Source organism: Cyrtonyx montezumae, unplaced genomic scaffold (genome assembly GCF_038088225.1).
Source record: "Cyrtonyx montezumae isolate F1298 unplaced genomic scaffold, pur_monq_1.0 scaffold_30, whole genome shotgun sequence".
Taxonomy (NCBI): Eukaryota; Metazoa; Chordata; class Aves; order Galliformes; family Odontophoridae; genus Cyrtonyx; species Cyrtonyx montezumae.
The window spans coordinates 5,781,779-5,796,445 of record NW_027072035.1 but is presented as its reverse complement, the minus strand read 5'-3'; the positions used below and the strand labels follow the sequence as shown (position 1 = coordinate 5,796,445).

The 14,667-nt window shown below is 35.6% G+C and overlaps 1 protein-coding gene across 1 annotated transcript in view; it reads right to left on the bottom strand.

Annotated features, from left to right (window-relative positions):
• The window catches only part of PPIP5K2 (diphosphoinositol pentakisphosphate kinase 2), a 48,097-nt gene that overhangs the window by 18,633 nt on the left and 14,797 nt on the right, over positions 1–14,667 (bottom strand). The window contains exons 7-18 of the mRNA XM_065744225.1: positions 14,343–14,504; positions 13,306–13,427; positions 11,877–11,978; positions 11,263–11,349; positions 10,377–10,452; positions 10,178–10,287; positions 9,246–9,331; positions 8,457–8,582; positions 8,229–8,350; positions 4,956–5,138; positions 3,450–3,591; positions 2,150–2,373 (exon numbers count right to left, since the gene is read on the bottom strand). Of these exons, the coding sequence (XP_065600297.1) occupies positions 2,150–2,373; positions 3,450–3,591; positions 4,956–5,138; positions 8,229–8,350; positions 8,457–8,582; positions 9,246–9,331; positions 10,178–10,287; positions 10,377–10,452; positions 11,263–11,349; positions 11,877–11,978; positions 13,306–13,427; positions 14,343–14,504 (1,542 nt within the window). The remainder of the gene's footprint in view (positions 1–2,149; positions 2,374–3,449; positions 3,592–4,955; positions 5,139–8,228; positions 8,351–8,456; positions 8,583–9,245; positions 9,332–10,177; positions 10,288–10,376; positions 10,453–11,262; positions 11,350–11,876; positions 11,979–13,305; positions 13,428–14,342; positions 14,505–14,667) is intronic.

Sequence of the window (14,667 nt, the reverse complement as noted above, 5' to 3'; positions counted from 1 at the left end):
CCACTGGCCTTCTTGGCCACCTGGGCACATTGCTGGCTCATGGCCAACCTATCTACCAGGACACCCAGGTGCTTCCGTGCAGATCTCCATTCTAGCAGGTCAGCCCCTAACCTGTACTGACGTACGCAGTTATTCAGTTAGCTACCTACTACGTCTCTCATGTAACTAGTGATAGGATGAGAGGGAATGGCTTTAAGTTGTGACAGGGAAAATTCAGACTGGATGTTAGGAAATACTTCTTTGAAAGACTGGTTGGGCTCTGGATTGGGCTGCCCAGGGAGGTAGTGGAGTCACAGACCCTGGAGGTATTCAAGGAACATTCAGACTTTGGGTTGAGGAACATGGTTAAGTGAGAACTACTGGTGATAGGTAGACAGTTGAACTAGATGAACCTGTAGGTCCTTCCCAATCTTGGTGACTCTATGATTCTATCACATATATATCTTACTTTGTTAAGACTGCAAACAGTTAAATAATTCTGTTTAATGTCTTTATTACGCCAGTCCTACTTTTAAGTTAGGTTTACCTTTTTCTTATTTGAGATGACACAGAGAAACACCTCCTCATTAACCAGTTAAAACACAAAACTGGATTTCCTGCCTCGTATGATCAGAAAAAGACCTTCTTCTTAAGCAAAAGATCTGGGGAATTATTCTTTCTCCCATACAGATTTAGACATGTATAGTGGATTTAATCTCACCTGATTTCAACTACTTACTTTCTTCCTGTCAATGGAGACAGGCACATTACTTATTTGATGTCTACTTTAGCCTGAGTTAAAATACCCCACAGATAAATGTCCTGTTCACCTCAAATAGCACTAAAATGGTAGTTAAATACAACTGGAAGATCTTATATCTGTTACCATATTTACAATAGTAAAAACATATTTCAGAAGCTTCTCATTCTGCACTACATATCACAGAATATCAGGGATTGGAAGGGACCTCAGAAGATCATCTAGTTCAATCCCCCTGTTGGAGCAGTAACACCAAGATTAAGTCACACAGGAATGCATCCAGGCAGGTTTTGAATTTCTCCACAGAAGGAGACCCCACAACCTCTCTGTGCAGCCTGTTCCAATGCTGTTACCCTTACTGTGAAGGGTACAGTTACCTTTACTTCCCAGCCTGCACCTATTGCCCCTTGTCCTGTGTGTCACAGAGAAGAGCCTGGCTCCATCCTCCTGCCACTCACCCTTCACACAGTTATGATATGAAAGCGTTTGCATCATTCTTATGGATCTTTTGGTTCCACTAAGAAGCAACATGAGCACTTTTCCATATGGATTACGCATGTTTGACAAGCTTTCTTCTATTTTCTGCCTTCCTTTTATTTTTAGTTACTCTTCCTTAGTACCCTATTCAAAATTAGGCTTACCAGATCCACATAATACACATAGCACACTTAGAATTATTGCTCTTTTTATCCCCTCTGCTGTCACGTAGTTTGAGAAATAGGCAGGGAAAGAAGTTGCCTCTCTTGCTGCAGAAAAAGAGTAACACCTCCCTGTTACAGTGGGATATAATTTCAAGAACACTTCCTGACAGCTTTTGCATGTTCTGTCCTACATTACAATATATTTACATTTCCTGTAGTCTACAGCATTTAGTGCTAACCTGGATTTAATAGACTGCAGTACACAAAAGTTTAACTAGTACATCTGTCTTTAAATTCTGTGAAACTTTCCACATACACTTCTATCAGGAAGTAACAGAAAGGTCTTTCTAAACGTAATTTAAGCAAATAAAAATTAGGTAGATTAGCATTCAGCGTCAGGTGCAAAAAGCCTGAAAATAAATTGTTAAAAGCAGCAAGAATCAAATTAAATGTGACTTAAGAATACATAGTTGTTCACAAGAGCTCCACTTACATCCATTAAGTACATTTGAGATGAACCACACCACTTTAATGCATGCAGAAAAGGAGACAGATTTGCTCACAGCTTAAACTGACAGAAGAAAAAAATAATTCTGACCACGACTTAATCAATTATGAATCCTTTTTTTTTGTTTTACACAAAATAATCTTATTGTGATTAGAAAATAAGATGTGAAGGGGCTTTAACAGACAAGACAGAGTAAACATATTACAATACAGTCTATTACAACATGAAAAAGTATTCTATTTCATAACTGAAAATCTTTACCTGAGGAATCACAATGTCAGCTAAAGCTTTTGAAAGCCTGTATAATTCCATTGTGTTTTCTAATTTCAAGGAGCCATTGTGCTGCACATCATATTTTATACAGTCGTAAATATCAGGAATTTTGCTAATATCATATCTTCCATTCTTCGTTTTGAAGTCTTTTTCCAGCTTGGCCCACCTGCGCAGCATCAGTTCGAGCGTTTCACTGTGATACAGCTGAATATCTGGATAAACAAGTAATGAGGAGCATCCAAATAACAGTAAAAAGTTATTACCATGTCATTAATAATTGAAAACAACTTTAAAGTATATTTAAAGAGATAAAAGTAAGTAACTATACTATTTCTGAAAGAACAGGTGTGCGTGCGTTTAATTTTACTGCTGAAATCGTTAGTTATATCAAAACAGAAGCTTCCCTATAGTACTCAACCACTAGCCCTTTAAACAAAGCTACAACACAAAGAATAAAGTGTCCTACAGAACAGTTACGATCATAACTAAAACAAAAAACAAAAAGACTAAAATAAAACCCCTATTAGAAAATTTCAGAGGCAAGGAAGAGGAAGCAGAAACATCACTGTTTCAGAACAGAATGCAAATCCAATCTGTCGTTCTCTTCCAAGTGTCAGCAATAAAAGACTGGCAGAAAGGATGGATTATCCTCATTTGCAGGGCAGGAGACTGGATCAAACAGACAAAAACAACTGATACTATCTACAGGTGATACTTGCATGGTTCAACTTCAGAATAGTAGTTGTTAACATGCAATGCACTGCAAAGAATACCAGATAACAAATACTCAATATTTAGCTCATACAGAAAATGCAATCTGGTTGACTTCAGCTTAAGTTTTCCTTTTTTTTTTTTGGTTCAATACCATTAAAATAGAACATAATTCTATGCAGTACTTCTGGGCATTATGTGCAGGGTGTAACATATCTTCAACAAAGATATTTAAGCATAAAAAGGTACCTGTATAACTTAGCTTTTTACCATCTGCTTTGCCTATTTCTTCTATAAACTGCTGAGTTACCGATTTCTCATCAAGAATTATTGTAAAAATACGACAACTAGCCTGAATTTCTGAACACCACAAAGAGCTCTTACCTGCAATATGATCAGGCACTCCCCCTGCTTTTTATTGTAAAATTTTGTATGCTGAAACAGATTGTGAAAATCCATATGCCACTGCTGAAAAGTTCTGCTAAAAGCCACTTTACTGCAGAAGGGTTTTAGTAAAATCTCTCTCAAACGCAAACAAGAGAAAACTACGTACAGCTACAAAAACCTGTTCAAATACCTGCAGACTTTGGCTCTTCCATTTTTTGCCTAATCTGAGAAGTTAAGCTCTGGATCAAGGAGTAGACTTTGTCACATGTCTTAACAGGATTTTTAATAACCTGCATTGATTTTATCAATGAGATGCTTCCAGAAGGAGTAAGCTGCAATTTGAAATAAACACAAACTGATTAGATAAAAATAAAAATTATAGAAATAAGATGGAAAGTATAAGTACCAGATGAAAGGCACTGAAGCAGGTTGTTAATTTGTGAAACCATTTCTCAATTACCTACACCCTAAGAGTAACTAAGAATCAAAAATACACCAAAAGTATTAAGCACTACTGAAGATTCCAAGATGTCAAGAAATAAAGAGTAATCTTATACAGTAAACAAGAGCAGCTTCTAGAGTTTCAAGAGCTCTTCTTCTAAGACACAGAATTCTAAGAAAATCCTGAGGATTCTACATATACTTAGAAATGTTCCATAACTTTTTTCAACTAACAATTGTACTTAAACACTTAGTAAAAGATTTATAGATTATAATTTGGTTATGTATCTCAATAAAACCCACCTTGTTCTATACAAGAGTATAGAGAGTACCTTTATTTGGATAATTAGAAGGAAGAATGAGACACCTGGAAGAAAACCTGATACCTCCTGACTTAGCTTTTTATTTGGATAGGACATACCTCACACAAATAGACAAAAAGTAGCCCTTTAAGCACAAATGTATCACAAAAATGTTCTTCGGAGAAGTTCCTACCTCCCTACTATATCCATAGGAATAATAATCAGGCTTGGAGAAAGCAAAATACAATGAAACAAAACCAAAAGCAAACTGCTTATTCAAATTGCAGGAAGGTAAAGGGGAGTGAAGGGGAAGAAAGAAATTATCTCTTCATAATCTCAAACATTAGTCACTCTCAGAAACTATCTTAGTTGCTTTACGTTTTAGAAAATAGCAGGTAAAAACTTACAGAGACCACATTTGAGGTACTTTCATTTAAAGTAGGAACTATCACTCAGTTCCTACGTGTCATCATTAACTACCTTATTATGCACTAGGTTATTATGATAATGAGACATTTCCTTTTAATGGTAAGGAAGTATTCTACTGATTTTCTGCCTCATATTGCTCTTATGTAAGAAAAAAAGGCCTTGTAGGATACCAGGACCTTGTAGGATATACTATCACAAAATATTACAAAGGTCAAAGTGAAGATTAGAAAAAAAAAAAAGCATAAAAATACAGTGTTCTCTTGAATAATTAAAAAAGACAGTGAAAAAGATTTACTAACTGTACTAATATAATCAATTATATTCCCATTTTAAAGTACATAACCATTCTGATTATTCAAATGTCAAGAGTTCAAAACATCTAATACCACAATTGCTACAGCTTCCGTCTAATATCAAACTATTTGCAAAAACATGATTTTTCAAAAGACATACATAAAACAAATGTTCATTATTTTAATATAAGTCTATTTATTTCATTTCACTGAAACTACTTATGTTCTAACCTTATCGTAGTCATCAGGAGTAAATTCTCTGTCTCTTTGGAGAATTTCGTGGAGCCTTGCTTTAACACGATGCTGACAGCTGCTTAAAGAATCACTGTCACTGTCCAACAGACCATTCATATTAGCACTTTTTACCATCTGGACAAGAATAGGAGTCAGCTCACCCTCTAAGGCCAGTAGTCCCTGAAGCAAATAATATAATTAATGGAGCAAATATAAGAAAGTAACAGTATCTTAAAAATAAACAACAACAACAAAAACAATGCCCATTCAAAATTCACTGATTTAAACTCAAGATTATACTAGATGCCTACAGCTCAGATATACACGGGTTTAGCATGGGAATGGTCTTCAAAGCCATTAGGACAAGGGTGAAAGGTTTGACTGGATAAAGAGGAATGGTTTTAAATTAAGAAGGGAGATTTAGATGTAAGGGAAAATTCTTTATTGAGAGTGTGGTGAGGTGCTGCAACAGGTTGTCCAGAGTGGCTGTGGATGCCCCCATCCCTGAAGGTGTACAATGCCATGTTGTGAGGGGACCTTATAACATATATAAGGGCAATCTTATCAAGTACCTGATCTAGTGGTTGGCAACCCTGCCAGTAGCAGAAGGGTAGGAGCCTAATGATCCTTAAGATCATTCCAACCCAAGCCATTCTATCATTCCACTCTATGATTCTATTAAAGCACTGCCATGGTGTGTAGGATTGCTACAGCTGGTGCAACAGTGATGGTGACGTGCCATTAGAGCATGATCACCAGTGTGAGCTCCAGTTGAGACCCTGGCATCTTGCAGGTGTCATGAGTGCTTCTGGAAGGCCAGAGCTATTCAGGTCCCAGGTTGAAAGTGCATCATGTACCAGCAACCTGACTTGTGGGAGACATGCCCTGGTCCAGAGGATCAGATGAAGAAGTCACAGAAAGAGACTAAGCAGGATCTGGGAGGATACAGAGGACACACACAAGGCCTTTGCACAGATCCTGCAGAGCCTAAACCCTCTGTGGCATAGAAGGACAATAAAAATCTATAGTTGAACGAAAGTGCATGGAGACTTTCAAAATGGAGAAGGCGAGAAACTTCTGTGACACTTCTGCCAACAGAAAGACACTGAGATGAGTATGGAAATGGAATGGTGTTCTCCTCAAGTTTGCTGACTGAGGATAAAGCAGGACAGGTGGCTGTCCACATGAAATACACGTGCATCAATACACGCAGCATGGAAGCAAATAGGGAGCAGAAATTCTTAAAATTTGCAAAGGTTTAAGCTTACAAAGATTATAGAGACAGGTGGAATAGCTCACATGAATGGAGCTTTGCTACAGTTACTGGTAAGCATGGAGGAAGAACTCGATTCTGTATAAAGGAGTGACTTGACCACTGGAACTCCTGCTTTTAAACCAGTAACAAGTCAGCTGAGACATTAGATGTATGGAAATAGATGTATGAAAGGGCAGATATATGGTAATATCAAGGCAGGCATCTGCTACAGACCAGCCAACTAGAAGAGGAAATAGATAAAGCCATCTTAAGCTAAGAATATCTCCTGATTTCATGCTTTTTTTAATACTTAATTCTGGATACCTCATGCACGGACAATACTGCACATGACAAGAGTCATGGATGTACATCAGAAATCTGGGGCAATTCTTTGTCATGGGATACTTATTAACAATCCAGCTGAGACATTTTCCTGGAGCTGTTTCTAAAATTGCCAGGAAAGTGAAGGTCAATGGCAGTCTTGGCAAGAGAAACCACGATACTGTAACAGATTCTTAGAGAAGACATTACTGTATCAGAACCCCTGCACGCGATGATATTTCAGCATTCCATGCAATTCTGGGGAAGAGTGTTCTGAAGGGTACAGATGCACAGGACAGCTGTCCCTTAGGACAAAATTCTCAAAACACAAAAGCAACCTGAGATACGGAAAGTCATGTATAAAGTCGACATGGATTAAAAAGGAACACACGGAAGGTGAAGGGAGGATGGGCTACCTAAAAGAAATAGAGAAACTACCTGAGAATGAAGGGGTGGAATTAAGAACTTGGGAAGCTGTGGAATCTTCATTGCTTACATGCTCAGAACTTGACTGGATACAGTTGAAGGCAACCTCATTCAGGCTGGGCCTGTGCTGTCTGGAGCTGAACTACATGACCTACAGAGGCTCCCTCTCACCTAAGCCACTATCGCTCTGTATTAATGAAAATCATTCACCTAAAGAAGTCTTTATGAAGTACTTGCTCTGAGTTCTCTCAGACAATTCAAGATCTGTACCACTGCAAGAAGGAAGCGAATAAAATTATTAACAGTGAAAGGGTACTTGGAAAGAGGAGCAAACAAGGGATTTGCCTAGCATGAAGAGGGGTAAGGGAACACTTTGGCAAACACTGGAGACGCAGGAAGTTCTGAACTCTGTTTTCTATTAGCAGTTGCTATAAATTTTTGTTAGTACTAAAAAATGAGCTAATATTTCTTAAAAGCTCCATAAAATTTTTACATATTAAATAATTTCTCTGATATGTCAAGATGTGGTATTGCCAGTGTATGTTACAAGAGTAATTTTGACAGGACAAAAATTAAAACAAATCCTTTTAACATTTAAATAAATTATTTCAACTGGTAGAAAACAAACACACACACACACAAAATTAATCTTTAGCTTTTACAATTTCTTGTTTAAATATTTTCAAAGATTATTAATTTCATATTTCTGATAGCTTCAAACCTTCTCATTTCCTCTATAATGTCGTTAGTCAATAAGAGAAAGATGGTTTCCACGTAAAAACTGCCTTCTGGACCCCAGATCATTTGGTTCAGTTCACTGAATCAATTGAAAAACACAATTTTTGCTCACGGAAAATTAATCTATTAAGTTAGTCATAATGCCTGTGCTTTTACCCATCACACACACAATTTGTCAAAGAAATCCAGCAAAATTTCATGAAAGTAAGTCCTAAAAATATAACAAAGGTGCAAACTAAAGATGTTTTTCTGTTATGTTTTTAGATTACTGCAAAAAGACTATAGCATACTCCTATGATTTGTGTAATGAAAACTTGTCTGCAATGGCTCGAAGAACTTCAAAGCATGGCACATTAACCGAAAACTTTCCTGCATATTGCTAAATAATCTTTGAGAATATCTTCTTTTACAAACAAACAAAAAAACAGCCTCTGTGTGTATAATAAACCACAAATCTCCACATTTTTTTGGAAGAAATTAGCTAGAAAATTTCAGAATTTTACAACTGAAAATACAATTTGATGCAGTACCTTTGCAAAAGCTGCTGCAGTCATCTGAACCCGACCCTCATCAGAAGCGTAGATTTTGAGATCATGTCGGTAAGTGCTATGTAATCTAAGTAAACCACATCCAGGAAATCCAGCATAATCTCCTACCAAACAAACATTTTACTCAGACTCTCATTTTGCACTTTATTATCTTCAAAAGGGATTTATGCCCTTCAGCACTATTATTTTTGTTTTGTTTTGTTGTTTTACCTTGTCCACCTGGATACATACACCTGAATGCCCTTCCAAGCTCCTCTGCTTGAACCCTGCCTGCAGGGGTCAGTTCTCCTCCCCACTTTAAAACCAGTAGGAGAGACGGCTCATTTCTTCTGTTATCTAATTGTACACAGAGAGAGGAGTTCAGAAGTATATTGTAAATATCTTTTTGCACAGGAATGAAGATACTGGAACTAGGAAGGACAGTAAAGAGACTCTTCAACATTAGAAATCCTTAATAATTTGTTAACATTCAGAAAATACTGAACCAGAGAACTAAAAAGGCACTTAAACAGATACATCATGAAATAATTACATTATATAGAAAAAAAAATAAGTGAAAAATACTGAGTAAGAAATCTAAAACAAATATGGAGTAAAAAAAAAATATATAAAAAAAGTATTTTAAATACCCAGGGTTACTGCAGTTACTGATCAGAAAAATTTTAAAGCTCAGACAAAATTTAGAGCCATTTTAATGACAGCAGTAAATGACAAGCAGCATTTTCTCATCTTTCTCCCAATACACCATTTTTGGTGAATAACTGAAGCTTCTTTCCCCATTTTCAATTACAAACAAAGAAAAAAACCCCACTGCTGTGGTATAATTTTAGGTGTAGAATTCAGTAGACGAAGATACTGCTGAGTATTTGCCATCAACACAAACATTCATTCAAATCAACATATGGAATCTTCTTACTATCAAGACATGTTATAACACTAGTCCTTTAATATGTAAATACATATGTTCTTAAATGAATATACACTAAAGTAATACTGCACCTTCCTCTTCACTGGAAGTCTTTGGACAGCCATGAGGAAGATATGTTAACTGAACTTTACGATTTATGCCTGAAAAATGTCCATACCTGAAGAAGGAACAGGGGGAGGTTAAGTAAGGAAAACAGAAAAAAAAGTTTTCCTGTACAAATCCAAACCTACTATGCTCTTGAAACAATATAATAAAACTACACTGGTCATTCATTTGAGCAATTGACGACCACTTAGCACTGCAGTCTTAAATCTAAGCCTTATTCATGAAGCACATAAAACTACATACATAACAAATCTTCTGTGATTAAACATTTCCGGATATTATTATACGCTAATTATTTTCAGCACACTGAGCATAAAACTGAAAAAAAAACCTCACAAAAAACTGCCTACACGTTTGCAGATTGCATGAGCAGTTTACAACTACATGTGGTATTAGTACACAGAATTTTAACAAACCTTGAAGCCTTTTTTTTTTTTTTTTAATTTCTATTAAATACTTCAGGCTTCATATGCAAAGCTTTATTTCTTTGGAATCAGTACAGTTTTCTGTACACAGTGAGAGTTCCTACAGGCTCTAAGAGACTTCATCATGTCACACATAGCTAAAAGGCAAACCTTACACTCAAGTACTCAAGCATGACAAAAAAAAACCCCACACCAACAAAAAAGTAACTCTTGCAAGTAGAAAGCACACTGAGACACTAGACAGATTAAACAGTAAGTTCAATTGAAAAGATTATTAGGAACCACAGAGAGGACTCAGTCTCCTATACAATGTCATGACATCCAAGATTTCTTGTTCTTCGAGAAAGACCCATCTGTACCAATTAATACATCATTACACAGTTTTAATCATTGCAATTGAGCAGTAACTGGACAAATAGATCAAAATAACAGGTATGGCTTTCTTGCTATGAAGACCACGGATAGATACTTACATTTCTAACACAGTCTTTAGCTGTTCAAGCTTTGCTTTACTTTCCTCAATTTCTGAATCGTTGTTTTGCCCAAGTTCTACAAGGAGTTGCCTTGCTATATCAAGCACCTCCTAAAGAAAGCAAACACAGAACTAACTTAAAATAAATTATTTTGTATTTGTTGTAAAACACTAGAGCAAGAAAATAGAGTCAAACTTGCCTGCAGCTGTTTTGGTTTTTTCAGTTTTAGTTTTCCAGATTTATATCCATCACACTTTTCAAAGAGATCAAAAAATCTTTAGGAGAAAGAATACACATACACATTTAATAAATTAAAATATCAGTCAAACACATAGCTTTTAAACTTAAAATGGCCTGAAATCAGTAACTTTACTTGAGAAGGACCTTAAAATCCAAAATTCAGAGCTGAAGTGATCCTTTATTCAAATCTCGTTTCTCAAGAAATTCCTCAATACTGTAGAGAAATTTGAGTGCAAAAAACATTCTCTTACTAATTTGCTAAGTGTTAAATATGAAGAGGAAAGAATATACAGGTGTTCTTAGTATTCAAGAACAATCCTCCACAGAACTAGGGACAATAAATACCGAATTAATATATATTTATATGTATATTTATAGCAAGTATCTGTGAATACACAAGATACTGCAACTGTGCCTAATTCCAGGCACTTTGTGAATGGTAACATAAATACAAAGCAATCTTGCTTGGAAAGAATTAAGAGACAAAAAGGCGGTACAGTAAGAAAGCAAGTCACACAAGAACCATACAATAAAAACGAAGTCAGACGTCAAAGTCAAACAGTGAACCAGAAATATTATCTACTGATTATTCACAAATAGATGTACAGAAACAGATGCATTTTCATTAAAATAAAACAGGACTGCTTATGAAACACATCATATAACAAAGGAAGTCTAAAAAATTAATTTGACAGTCCTCTTAGAAAGGTGCATGCTTGTTAATTAGCTGGAAAGACAACAGTCACGTTAAAATCACAGAAAGAATATATCAAAAAATGTCTTTCTGCTTAATTCATTGGTTGCACATCCCCAAGAAATGAGCTTTATATCGAAGTACAACTTACTTTTGATGCTTTACTTCCATTTTCATTTTTTGTTTTGGCGTTCGGTCTCCATGACGTATTACAGCTATAACACATCTAAGCTCCATCCTGAAATGTTTCACAATTTTATAAATGGAATTTTTATTATTAAAACCACTACCAATCAGAACAATTGACAAAGCTGTCATTAAATGATATAACTACAAAAGTGAAAGAAGGATACGCAAGAATATAAGGTTAACTGAAAGTGATGTGAAGTATAAAATACATGTACTGATTTTAAGACTTAAGTAACTACTTGGGTAATATTTTAAAATGATTTTTAAAGTTCATTAAATGAGAAAGCATGTTTATTAGAAGTGCATATTAAGCTGGTGCTGGAAAAACGATTAGCAGTGAAGGCAGCTATGCACAGAAGATGCTACACTTGAAAATCTGCTGTTCTATACTCAGCTTGACTAAAGGATCAGAAATTCTGATTGCTGGCATAGCAATTGTGATTCCTTCCTTGTTTTCACCACACAAAACAAGCGCTCATAGGCCAAAATGGGTATACCTTGTGAAGAGAAAAAACAATGCACACAAAAGTTATGTTGCAATTTTCCACAATTCAGATGTAGCTACTATTGTCTTACATTGTTCCAGAGGTGGTTGGCACGATAGGGATGTCTTCAGCTTCCAAAGGAATTGACCATGGTATCTGAAACTGGGGAGCAAGTTCTCTCATTATGATATTTCTACAGAAGAGTTAAAAAGAAAAGAAAGAAAAGGTTCAGAGCAAATCTTGTAAAACACATACACACTCCAAACCAAATACATTTATACATATGCACTTCTATCAATGTAGTTTTAGGGTACTTGTGACAGTATGTCTCTATTAAAGAGAGAAAAAATAAGTGTTTTTATTCTAATTTTACACACAAAAAAAATGCACTTACAAAACAATTGAAAGCTTCCACAACCACAAATAAAGCTAATACTAGCCCAACAGCATGGGATACTTAAGGAACTTCAGTCTTTGAATTCCAGTTCCCAAAACTGTTCCTTCAGAAATAGATTGGTCTGGCTTATTTAAATATTCAGATATCTGACTCCATTATGAGACTGAAAGTCCCTGAAAAGCAGGAAGCCATGCTTGAAAAGTAACTGGTAGGTTTAGTGGTAATTTCATTCCTCAAAACATTTTTTAGTAAAAATGGAAAAAAACGTGAATAATCTAACTATGAAATGATAACTCTGCTTTCACATACAGCAGTTTATTCAGCATGAGGAAAAAATGGTACACAAACTCTTCTCAGAGAATTCAACATCTACAGCAACTTAAATAAAAGAACTTAGGACCAGTCTTAGAATTCTAACTCAAAAATGGCCTAGAACATCAGGATTGCAATCTTTAACTATGATTTTACCTTATCTCTTCCTTGATTTAGATATGATGTCAGACCATTTGATAATGCAGAAGAGTCATGCTCTACCTTATCAGCGCAATCTTATTGTGAAAGCAATTTTACTGTTCAAAATAGGATCAGTCCTATTTGAGAGTAACATTTCACTGGTATAAAGTCCAGTACAACTTCGCATGATCTCTGTTCTGCCTTCTTTTGCTCCCAGTACAACAGAAGAAACACGGTATGACATCAAGATACCGCAACTGCTTGGGCGTATAAAATACGTACATACCAGCTTCGGATTAAAAACAACAAACACTGATTTGGGCTCGTACTAAATAGCAGCATGCATAATCATCCAGTGGTATACCTCTCTACTTAAAAAAAATCTCAACTACCTTTAAAAATGTAATTCCCTCCCAGTACTTAGCTTCCAGCACTTGCAGAACACTCAGATGTTTTAGATGACTTTAGGAATAAGGAATTAATTTATGATTTTTTTATGGATTTACAGTTCATGGTACTTCTTTAGCATTTATCTGAAATCTTACAATTTTCTTTATATATTTAATTTTAAATAATTATTTAGGACTAAGGAGTAAACAGTATATAATCTGTAGTTAAATGAAACAGAATGAACAAGCAAAACTCATTAAGTAAATCAATCGACTCTTACCCCAGTATCTTAGCACAATCATCATAGTACTTCATGGAGTTTTTTACAAAACTGAAGCCGTTCACATCACAGACATATGACTGCCCATTAGCACGCAGCAAATCAAAGCCACAAACTGTTTGCTGTTTTTAAGAATAAAAGTTAAAGTAGTTGATCACTTTCCTTAAGTTTTCTTATTTTATACTTAAAACTTCTTTCGAGATCCATGTTATGCTCACTCATTATGCAAACATCTTCCTATCTGTTAACTGTGAACTCCCAACTTGATTTAAACCTTCCTATATAACTCCAGAAGAATCAGTATGACCCATCAAGTTCACATGCACACAAGCTTAGCCTTCGGAATATATAGCTTGGGTAATAACAAGACTTATAAATTCCCATTCAGACAATGGAGTTTCCCCTCACACAATATTATTACGAGAAGTAGGCAAGAAATGATGTAACATTAATAAAGACATTTTGGTCTGAATTTAAATTTGATAGCATAGCTTTTATATAGTATTGATATTGTTAGTAAAAAATATTAAATACAAATTCCCCTTTGCTAGGTAACAGCTGTCCACACTCTCTAGGGTACTATCACAATTGCACACACTTTCTGAGACAGACTGAAAGAAAACTTTTCAATAAGAAGTCTGAAAAGGATGGAAGAGACTGAATGAAGTTTTAACAGAGGAAACTTAGAGTTATACAAAAATGTAATCTATCAAACTCTTTGAATAAAGAAAAGATAGCCATATCAATACCAAATTAATGTTTACTGAGACCCAGCATAAACATACAGAAAACCCAGGCAACATAAGCAGCACTCTCAGAACTTATCACTGCATTTAAAGATCTCTCTGTATTAAAAAAACATCAATGTGGAAGTTCAATTTTTCATCTTCTGCTCAAAGTCTACAGTACACACTATCAGGGGCACAGAGCCTACAATATCACTGCTAGCTTTGGACATTTAAATTCTACAGAAGTTTCAGGTAGTAAACAATTAATTAGCATTAAATGTTTGATCAGATAGGAAGTAATCTGCTTACCTTAAAGGCAAGGCAAACTTTCCAAGCAATTAACTTCTCTCTTGCATTCAGGATGACTGGATACCTCACTTCTTTTCCTTCGCTATCCCGTTCTACCTTGCCATCAAGAGCTGGGGACTTCCGGGCTTCAGCATGAGCATAGTCAGGACCTACTGTGTACACCTTTATCAAAAAAGAAGAACTCTTAATTCAGAGTAATTATATCCATACATCTTTATAAATTTATCTCAAATGTGATAATCACTGTAATCACAAAAAAAAAACGCGCAATCTGTACTACATGTTCCATTTTGCACATGAGGTTTGGACCAGACCACCTTCAGAG